Source organism: Ailuropoda melanoleuca, chromosome 1 (genome assembly GCF_002007445.2).
Source record: "Ailuropoda melanoleuca isolate Jingjing chromosome 1, ASM200744v2, whole genome shotgun sequence".
In the NCBI taxonomy this organism is placed as follows: Eukaryota; Metazoa; Chordata; class Mammalia; order Carnivora; family Ursidae; genus Ailuropoda; species Ailuropoda melanoleuca.
Window position 1 is genome coordinate 3902488 of NC_048218.1, and position 10492 is coordinate 3912979.

A 10492-nucleotide genomic window follows, 5' to 3' on the forward strand; every position below is an offset into this window, starting at 1 on the left:
TTCTGTACACCTGGGGGGCCGTGGCACCTGGGGGGCCGGAGCCAGAGCTGTGAGGGACGGTCTGCCCACGGCCCGGGTCAGCCATGTGGCGGCCATTTGAACAGAGACAAGGCGTTCTGTTTTCCGTCCCTGCGCTGCCTCATCCGCGTACAGAGAGAGTAGCCGACCCCATGCGGAGCTGTGATCAGTATTATGTTATACACAGTACCTGCCACATGGAGGCGCCATTGTTATCTTGGTATTTCTAGAAGCTTCCCAACTGCTTTTTCTAGCCTGTTTATTTAGTAACTTTTTCTCACTGTGACTTACCCTCTCAAAACAGATTACTATTTTTGCTTGAAGCGGAAATCTCGTCCGCTGTCCCCCAAAACCTTCACTGGTTGCCTGTTGCCCACGAAACTCTGGTAGCAGCTCTTAGTCCCGAGGCTGGAGCCCTCTGTGATTGGGTTCCTCCTCCTCAGCCCAGCCTTCTGCTCGGCCCTGGGTGGGGGCCGTGCTCCAGGCTCCCTGGTGCCCCACACGCTCATGGACGTGGGTCGGGCTCGCCTGAGCCTTGGCTTGTGCTGGGGTCCCAGCCCATGGACCTTCCTCTTTCAGTGGCCCATCCTCGACACTCTCATCATTTAGGTAAAAGCATCCTCCACGGAACTGGCCCGTTCAGCCTCACTGGACACCCTTTTCTGCTCCTGGGAATGCCGTGGCCCTTTTCCCTTTCTTAGGTGCTTTGTACCTCATCGTGGAGCGCCCCCTCTCTCTGGGCCCTGCGGCTCTGGGGGTGAGAGTTCGGTCCCGTTCACCTCTGCTGGCCTGTCGCAGCCCGCTCCTGGGTGAGGATGTCAAACACATCCTTTAGTAAATGCCCCTCCCTCCCCATGTGCTCTGGGTGAGTTGTGCTAGGGCGTTGAGGCCGGTCTCCCGTGGCTCAGGCCGTTGAAGAGCTGGGTGTGCACTGGCCACTGGGCCATCACCCCTCTGTCTTCAGTAGGAAGCTCTTTCTCTCCCTCAGGAATGGTATTTCAGCAAGAGCGAGCTTTTGGGCCATCTTACCCATTTGTCCCCGGTGTACGTGGCTGTCCTCAGCCAGCGACGCTCAGGGGCTGAGGGCCTCCCGTTCCATTTCTAGATCATCCCTCCCTTCCAACCTGGAGATCAGGAGACTGGAAGACGGGGCCGAAGGAGTGTTTGCTGTGACCCAGCTCGTCAAGAGAACACAGTTTGGTCCGTTCGAGTCGAGGAGAGTGGCCAAATGGGAGAAGGAATCCGCGTTTCCGCTGAAGGTACGGGTCGGGGCCGGCGGGGGGCTTGGGGACGGGCGCGACCTGCCCCCACCCCGTGCGAGGGGAGCCGCGTTTCCGCTGACTGATCAGTGTCTCTGGTGGCTTCAAAGGTCCTAGTTCTGCTTTCTTCCACGACGGTGGTTCTCCTTTTATTTTAGTTTGTTTTTCTATCACAAAAGCATCAAAGCGGAGCTTGTATTTTATACTCTTCACCTTTGCCAGCCCCTGAAGAGAGGGTATTGAGAATGCGTGCAAGAGCAGCCCCCCCAGGCCGCCCTGGCTCCTCTTGTGACCTGGACTGGCGAGCAGCCTCTGGGCGCGCCTTCCGCGCTTCTCGGGCCGTGTCCCCCCGGGCACGCTCACACCTGAGCGGAACGACTGGGCCTTAGCAGAGCTCTTTCAAGAGGAAGGGGTTTTGTTTAGGCAGCGATGAGATGTGGGTGCAAAGTTCAGCATCTCGAAAAAGCCCATCAGTCTGAGAGAAGACAGCTCTTATGTGAAATGGAGCAAACAGAGTGGATGTCAGTCGCAGGGAAGGCTCTGAGTTCTCAAAGGAAGACGTGTAGATGCGCCACGAGGCCGGGGACTCGGGTTCTCTCCCCACCCCCCAGCACGTGCCCGAGCCACATATGCCTCCAGAAACGCCTGTGGCGTGAGCAGTGAGGACCAGGGTGCTGGTCACCGACCCAGAGTGAGCTTTTCCTAGAGGCCCTCAGCAGAGATCCGCGTGTTCCAGCGCAGGCCTGAGATGGGTAGCCTCGGGGTTTTGGTGGTTCTTGGAGAAGTTGAGCTTCTAGGGCAGATTTCAGCAAAATGGGGAGAAGGAAAGGTATTTGATTTGTTCACCAACAAAAGAAATGAAGGAAAGAAAGGTGGTTTTACGTGAAGGAATAAAGAAGCCTGAGGCCAAGCCCCACAAAGGCCATTGACTGCCATCCTTCACAGGGCAGACGGGGCCTCCAGCCTTTGAGGGGGCCTCTAGCTTCTTAGCAGTGGGGAGCCCCTATGGGAAAAGTTTGGGAGAGGGAAAAGCAAAGAAGCAGCGATGGCATCAGAAAAGAGGGCCAGACCCTCCTCTACTCGTGTGGTGACTTTGAGCTTCAGAATACCGACGTTTCTCCCCTGTTGCCATCCATCAGGCAGCGGGGCGGTGTCACAGGCCAGGGCGCAGCCTGTCAGGATGGACTGGAGTTGGTGGACACTGTTGTGAGAGCGCGGGCATCCTGGTGCCCCCCCCAGAGCACCAGTAGAACTAGGCATCCTCATTCCCAGCTGGGCCGCGCACGGCGTTCAGATATCCGGATGCCCCATGGAGCAGGGGGAGCGCTCAGGTGTCCCAGCAATACCTGGACCGGGAGTAGAACCCAGGTGTCATTACGCCCACTTGGAAACTGATCAAAGCCTCAGTGTCCAGCCTCTCACCTGGACCAGGAGTAGACCTAGGGTGTCCCAGTTCCCACCCGGGCTGTGCATAGAACTCAGGTCCTCCGATGAGCCCTGAAATGGGTTCTGCGTGGAGCGTGATCTGGCCTCCAACGAGGCTCTGTCTGGACTGGTTCCCCCCCNCCCCCCCCCCCCGTCCCCCGCAACACACACACACACACACACACACACACAGACACGCGCACTGACCTGCCGACAGGTAGATAACCAGCTCCTTCCCTGGCCCCTTGGCGGCCGTGCCCACCCTCAGGTGTTCCAGAAGGATGGACACCCCGTGTGCTTTGACACCTCCAACGAGGATGACTGCAACTGGATGATGCTGGTGCGGCCGGCGGTGGGGCCCGAGCACCAGAACCTGACAGCCTACCAGCACGGCAACGACGTGTATTTCACCACCTCGAGGGACATCCCCCCGGGCGCTGAGCTGCGCGTGTGGTACGCCGCCTTCTATGCCAAGAAGATGGACAAGCCCATGCTGAAGCAGGCCTGCTCTGGAGCCCACAGTACGTGGCCCCACTGCCCGGTGGCCGAGGGAGAGCTGTGCCGGCAAGCCGGTGCGCTGGGAGGGGGGAAAGGGAGGCTGCTCTTGACCCCATGGGCCTGGGTCTGGCGTTCTGCTTGTTCAAGGTCTGGGCTCGCCCCTAAGCCGGACGCTGGCCGGGAAATCAGGGTGCTAGGGCACAACAGGCTGATTCCTGGTTCTGCCCTCTGGGCTTTCCACGCGGTAACTCCTCCCCACCCACCATCCTGCGAGGTCTCTGTTTTGGGGCAGAGGAAACGGAGCACAGAGAGGTTGGGGAACCTGCCCTGAGTCATAGTGCAGGAGTTCGAGGAGTCGGGGTTCGGACCTGGAATCTGTCCACCTTGTGGCAGCCTCCTCCAGATCTGGGGGGGTGTGCTCACTTGTGTACGTGCGTGTGTGTGCCTGTGTGCACACCTGTTCCAGGAAAGACCTAGCGGAGGTCATATGTGTGATTTGCCCAAATCCAGCACCCAGAATGTGTGTCCTGCCACCCCATGGGGTGAAGGGGGCCCGTGGAGCTTCAGTCCCTCCCGTCCAGCCGTGAGTCTCTGGGGTGCAGCCTGGGACACGTGAGGCCGCCGCCGCGCGTCTATGGCCCGCAAGTGCGGCGGGTCATATCCTTGCCTGATGCCGCCAGGGCTCCCGCACCTGTTGTTGCCACGGTCACTTGCTCAGGGGGAGAAATAACCCTCTTTCCTCTGACCCCCCCCAGCCCCCATCACTGCAGGATTCTGACCAGAAAATGGTTTCCTTTCTATTGTGAGCACGATGTGATGCAAAGAGGGTCTTAACATATTTGTAAGGCTCTGGTCTGTCCCAGGTGGTTGCGGCTTTGTGACCTGTCCCCCCGCAGCCCCGCCGCCTCTGTGGAGCCCTCCTGGTTGTCCCCGTGCCGGCAGTGTGAGGAGAGACGTCTGTGAGGCTGCCCAGACCTAGCAGACCTTAACAGGCTTAAACAGCAGACGGGCTGCCTCACAGCCCTGGAGGCTGAAGGCCGGCACCAGGTGTCGGCAGAGCTAGCCAGTTCCTTCTCGAGGCCTCTCCTGGCTTCTGGTGTTGCCAGCAGCCCTTGGCATTCCTTGGCTTGTAGATCGCTCACCCCGATCCCTGCCCCTGTCCTCACGTGGCCTTCTCTTCCCTGTGTCTGTGTTCTCTTATAGGGACACCAGTCCCTGGATTTAGGGTCTGCCCTACTCCAGTCTGACTTCCTCTTAGTGATGTCTGCAAAGACCCTTTCCAGAGATTGCAGGCGGATGTGGATTTCAGGGGGGCCACTCTTCCACCCACTATGGGCTGGTTGGGGGCAGGGGGGGCGTGTGGAGCCGCTGAGAGTGCCCTCGGGGAATATCGGTGGGGAGCCAGATGGCCAGACCGCCTGCACTCAGCTCTGGTGGCTGGGGAGGGCTTGCCACCCTCCAGATATTTGCAGAGGAAGCCTGGGAGCTGTGTGGGGTGTTCTTTATTTTGGTAGTCAAGGCCAAGAAAGAGTTTGGAGAGACCCACAGCTTTTCACCTGGCTGCTCGCAAGCCCACCCTTTAGGATTTGCCGAAACCAGGTGCCTGGCCCAGCCCCGGGGAGGCACGGACGTGTCCCGCTGGGCCAGGCGTCACTTTGGAGTGTGGTACGGCCGGGCGGGCTCACCGGTGCTACGCAAGACCTCTGGGATCTTCCCCAGCTGGCTTTCTTGCATTCCAGATTCCTTCCGGCCTCGGCGGCTGTGCGTGTGCCCCGGGCCCAGCCAGACTGCACGTGATGGTGGGAGTTATGAGAGGCTGACCTTGCCTCCTGCTCACGACTGTCAGGTCAAAGTCCGAGCGAGGCTGCTGCTTCCCTCCGACAGTTGGCAGTTCTGTTTGCTTTTACCTCTGGGAACGCTCTCTAATCTGGAGCTGTGTTTGAGAAGGGGGTTCTAATGAACTTAGTCTGGACTGTGTCGACCTGGACAGCCATCTCCTTTATTTCCCCCAGCCGCCTTCCTGAGGGACCCTAAGCTGGCTGCCATTTGTCCTCTGTGTGTGCCTTCTGGGAACGCAGGACATGATGGGTCATCACGTCCCCATCAGCTGGAAGGCACATCCCCCTAAAGGAGTTTTTGAATCAGGAAAGCAAACAAGCAACTTAGGCACTCTGAGATCTTAGAAACACTTTTTATGGTTTTTCACTCTGTTTTGGGAGAAGCGGCAGAAAAGTATTTCATAGAAGTGCAGTGGAAGTTCTTGACTACTATTAACTGGTTGGTTAGTTGGGTTCCTCATTTCTTACACCTGTGGTATGATGACCTAGCTCGGGTGGTGCTGGTAAGTCCCCAGAGGACACGAGACATCCACCACTGTGCGCAGTGTCTGTGGCAGAACAGTGACAGGCAGCCATCCCAGGCCGCCGCGCCCGGCCTCCACCACCATGGCCTCCCGCCCAGCCCCTGCCCAAAGCGCTGCCGCCCCCTTCCCAGGGGTCTCCTCCTGGCCCAGCGGAGCTCCTAGAACCCTGCTCCGGCCCTGCCTGCCCTGAGTGCCTGGGGCCCCGCCGAGCATGTCGGGTGTGAGTTCTGGACGCCTCCCCCAGCTGAAGCGTTTTGTTGAGAGCCCACCATGCCTGCTTCTTAGACACGAGTGTAGGTGCCAAGACCTGTGAAGAGGGACCTGGACCAGCCTGAAAGCTGGTTATCTGCATGACTCTGATTACCCAGATCCAGCAGGTCGGGAAAGGGCTTAACCTCTCCTTCCCAGCGCCAAGGCCTCTGGTCTACACGCCCTTGAGACCCTGCAGCGGAGTGGAGAGAAGGGGCCTTTTGTGGCCATCACTGTGCCTTGGGCCCGGTAGCAGAGGGGCAGAGCAAGGTGAATGGGCCTTAGGGACCACCGCCGTGTTCTAGAAGAATCGTGTTGGGGGCCAGTGGACAAGGAGCTGTCTTCCCATAAATTATTCCAAATCTTTCTTGGTGAGCATCAGAACTGCAGGGAGTCAGTAATTTCATTCTGTCTCTTTAAAATTTGCTTCAAAATACATCTTTGTTATAGAAATCAGCCAATTTGCAGATGGCAGAGCCAACTTCTCAACACACAGCAAACTTGGAGGAGCAGACACGCCCTTAAAAAAATAACTTTTTGTATTTTTTTTTCCGGGTAGGAGGTTTACTTTTCATGTTTTTTCTTGAGCTCCCATTAAAGTTGGTTTTCTTGCTTTGCACAAATGGGCCTGTTGACAGGGGAAGGAGGGCCCAGGAAGCGCATGGGTCGAACTGGGCAGGCGTGAGGGCTCAGGTCGGCTGTCGTCCTCAGAGGTCGTCATCCGATTTTCAAAAACGACTTTTTTGATGAAAAAGATAAAATGTACGCACATCTGTAACATTTGGAAAGCTATTTTCAATCACCATTCTAATGACTCTTGGCATTTTTGACTAGTAGTTTACAGTATTTTTAAAAATCAGCACAGTTATGTGTAGTCTGTGTTCTAGAAGACCTGGCAGTTTTCGGTGCACTCAGAGAGTTTCGACAGAGACGCCCAGTTGTGTCAGCCGTGCCACAGCCGAGGTAGAGAACATCTCATCGGCCCGGAGGGTTCTCGCAGTTCCCTCGTGCGGCTTTGCGCTCAGGCCCCTGGTGCCCAGTGAGCTGCCTTCTGTCCCCATAGCCGAGCTGCGTCTCTCCTGGTCTCCAAGAAAGCCCCGCGTTTTCCCACAGGTGCGATCTCACTGCGCGCGCCGTTCTCTTGCTCGCTTTTGTTTCCGGGCGTCTTTCTGACTCCCCGTCCCACCTTAGGTATCTACGCTCCCGTCCTCCCTGTGGCATCGCCTGTGGCCGTGCGGTGTTACTGTTGCTTTGACGAGTCTCTTTTGTGAGACGTTTAAGTGATGGGCCATCAAGAACTAGTTTCTGATTGTTGGCTCATTTTTGTTCTTAAAAATTCTGATCTTTTAGCGATAATTCTTGGAAAATAGAGTCTTCCCTTGTCGCGGGGACAGGGGTCACGACTGGTCCTTCTCGTTGGTCCTGTTCACTGGCCTCAGAGCACGAGTTGAAGAGGTTTTCTCGTGTCAGGTTAGTTTGAGTCCCATTCACGGGAGCGGGGACCGTCCTGCCAGAGATGGCAGCCCCTTGGGACCGGAAGAAGTGACCTGGATTCACGGATGTCCTTCCAGCTAACCCACTTGTCATCCTTCCTGAACCCGTCACATGCAAATGTCTCCTTCCCTCTTTCAAGCCACGTGTGTTTGAGAAGGTGAACGAGAAACGGGAATTCGACTCTGGCTCCCACTCATCTGTGATCTCATCCTGACGGTCTTCACGCGGTGGGTTTGCGGGGGGCGAGGGAGAGCAGAGGGCGGCCGGCCTGTAGCGTCCCCTAAACCGCGCCGCTCCTGCAGTGCCTGCTCCAGACCCCTCTGCTCTGTGTTCGTATAACCGAGCGTTTCTCAGCACACTCACATTTTCCCCTTCTTCTCATCTGAGGAGGACTCAGAAAATAGACACCAACAGTTGTAGGTAGGGGTGGCCTGCATCGTTTCCTTGTGGTCTCTGCAGCCTCGTCGCTAGTTTTGGAAGCAGTAAGAGGTGTGCTTTGTCCCTGCACGGAGCCACGTGCAGTTGGGACTCGGGTGGTTTGTTTAAGGACGCAGGAGTTTGCTGAATGAGCGGCCGCTGGAGTGTCGCGTGTGCTGGGTCGTGAGGCTCAGCATAGGCCGTGCGGTGGCCAAGTGGGAGTGGTGGCGCGGGTGTGTGGGGCCGCCCGCCGGGGCCTGGAGAGACGGGAGATCACGACCGGAGGCTCGCTGAGGACGTCCCCAGTTTTTAGGTGCCACGGGAGCGTTAGTAACATGATTAACAAAGGAGGCTGCAGGTCCCCTCTGCACGGCCAGTGTCCCCCATTCCATGAACCCTGCCCACACGCCTTTGGGGTGTGAGGAAGAGGCGCTGAGAGCCCGGCCCGTCACAGCGGCCACCTGCCCTGGGTCGCCACTTAATACGCAAGTTAAACAGAATTAAAACCTCGGCTCCTCAGGGGCACTAGCCGCAAGTGGCTGCCGCCCCAGAGAGCACGGCGTGTTCAGAACGATTGTGTCATCGTGTAAAGTGCTGCGGGACGACACCAGGCCTAGTGCACACTGACGGCCTGTCCCTCGTATGAGCCACAGACCGACTGAGGGATTCTGTTTGATCTGTATAGTGTTCTTCTCTCGAAGGTTTGTAAAGGGATGCGTCTGGTCCCACCGGCCCGGCTTCTGGGAGGGAGTCACGTTTCTGTGACTGACGCCAGACCCCACATTGGCCGCTCCAGTGCCATCTGTCTGTGCTTGGTTTCCTCACCTGTGAAATGGGGGCATCCCTGGGGACCGAAGGAGTGCACGCGTGTGAAGCCCCGGGAACGGGGCCGAGAGGGGAGCTGTGCTTACCGCCTCCATAGTGCGGCCCGGGCGGACGGGCATGCCCCCCCCCCCCGCCGCGGCACTGGGCTTGGGGCGGCCTCCTGCATGTGTCACCCTGCCCTCTGCTCTTTTGAAGCTGCAGGCACCCCAGAAAGCAGCGCCGCCGTGGAGTCCGAGCCCAGCCAGTGGGTGTGTAAAGTGTGTTCCGCCAGCTTCCTGGAGCTGCAGCTCTTGAACGGTAAGCTGGTATGCACGGGGGGCAGTGAGTCACCTGGGAAGTCTGGGTGGACTGGGCTCCAGTTTGCGCTGTCACTTCCACGCCGTCACTTTGGACAGGTGGCCGCGCAGGGCTGGCAGGATGTTCCCTGGCTTTATGTGAGCAGCTCGCTCCTGGGCCGCCGTGTAGACCCCAGCCATGTCCCCCAGAGCTGCACATGCGTGAGGACCCCAGGCTCTCTGGCAGCTCACACTTGGACACTTGGCCTGGAACAAGGCCCCCACCGCGTGCCTGGCACCAGGGCTCTCGCTCTCTTTCTCTTGGGCTCTGCGGTGTCTTACAGCTCGGGGCAGTTAAGCTCGGTGTTTTCTCCAGTCTTTCCAAGTGTGTTCAGCTGGGCAGGCTCATGGTTGGCTTGTTCTGCTGTGTGGCCAGACTGCCAGTCCCTTCCTGTGACACATGTCACGTTCTGTTGTGTTAGCTTTTTAATTTTCTTTCCCTCCCTGGACCCAGCTCCTTGAGGGCGCTCACCCAGCACAATGGCCCTAAATGTGGAACGAACAGAGAAGTAACAGCCCCTTCATGCTGGAGGCCTGAGCTGAGCCGGTGGAGATTTGCACTGGGGAGAATTGGTCCCTGACCCGAATGTGCGCACAGGCGCCGTCTGTCGCTTGCGTGTCGGTCCCCACCTGTCTCGTGGGTTGTCCCCCTCCTCCTCCTTGCCACAGCGCTGCCGTACAGCCGGTCTGGGCCTTCACTGAAGGGAGTTTGTCTGTTCTTGAACTCTGTACCCGTCCCTGCCTGCCTGGCTCCTGGGGTTCCGTAGTTTTCTTTTCTTGGGAGGTCTCGCACGGCTTTCTTCAGCTGAAAGTAAAGCAAAGATTTTTTGCTTTTGTGCAGTGTTTTTCAAGATAATATTATTTATCGCGAGTTGAGTATTTCTCAGTATTGCTCTCTAAAGGCTTCATTTTTAAGTAATTGTAGTATGAATTCATCATAAACATTGGAAAATACAAGTAAGTATAAAGAAGAAAAGGAACATTGCCCGTAGTGTCACCGTCTGGAGACTGTACCGTGATGGTAAACCCTTCCACACTTCTTCCTTGCACATACGTGTGTATGCGTGCTTATACTTTTTATAAAACCATGTGCATGGTGAACCTGCCCTGGTTTCATCACCTAATTTAGCTTTTAAAATAGTAGTCCCCTGTTTGGTGCAGTGAAAATGCTTTTCATTGCAAAAGCAGTGGAAATAAAGTTTATTTGCCTATGAGGGGGCACACTCTCAGCAAATGAAGGTAAAAACAAACAAAAATGGGGTAGGGAGTGGGCGTACTGAGGGGCTGCCTCCCGTCCTTGTGTGTTGGCTTCCCTCTCCTGCAGAGCACCTCTTGGGTCACTTGGAACAAGCCAAAAGCCTTCCCCCCGCCAGCCAGCATGAAGCAGCACCCGAGAAAGAACCAGATGTGCCCCGGGGGGAGCCTCCTGCCGTTCCCAAGAGTGTCAGTGCCACCAAAGAGCAGAAGAAAAAGCCTCGAAGGGGGAGAAAACCCAAAGCTTCAAAACCTGAGCAGCCACTAGACATCATAGAGGGCAAGGAGCCAGCAGGTGAGGGCTGGTCTGGCGGGTGGGGGGGGGGGGTGCCGGGGGGGGTGGGCCTGAGGGGGGG

General features: G+C 57.2%; 1 protein-coding gene across 1 annotated transcript in view; it reads left to right on the forward strand.

Moving 5' to 3' along the window:
• Positions 1 to 10492, forward strand: part of PRDM15 (PR/SET domain 15) — an 89384-nt gene that overhangs the window by 20070 nt on the left and 58822 nt on the right. Inside the window, exons 4-7 of the mRNA XM_034653833.1 lie at positions 1124 to 1277; positions 2971 to 3223; positions 8743 to 8844; positions 10207 to 10431. Coding sequence (XP_034509724.1) covers positions 1124 to 1277; positions 2971 to 3223; positions 8743 to 8844; positions 10207 to 10431 — 734 coding nt within the window. The remainder of the gene's footprint in view (positions 1 to 1123; positions 1278 to 2970; positions 3224 to 8742; positions 8845 to 10206; positions 10432 to 10492) is intronic.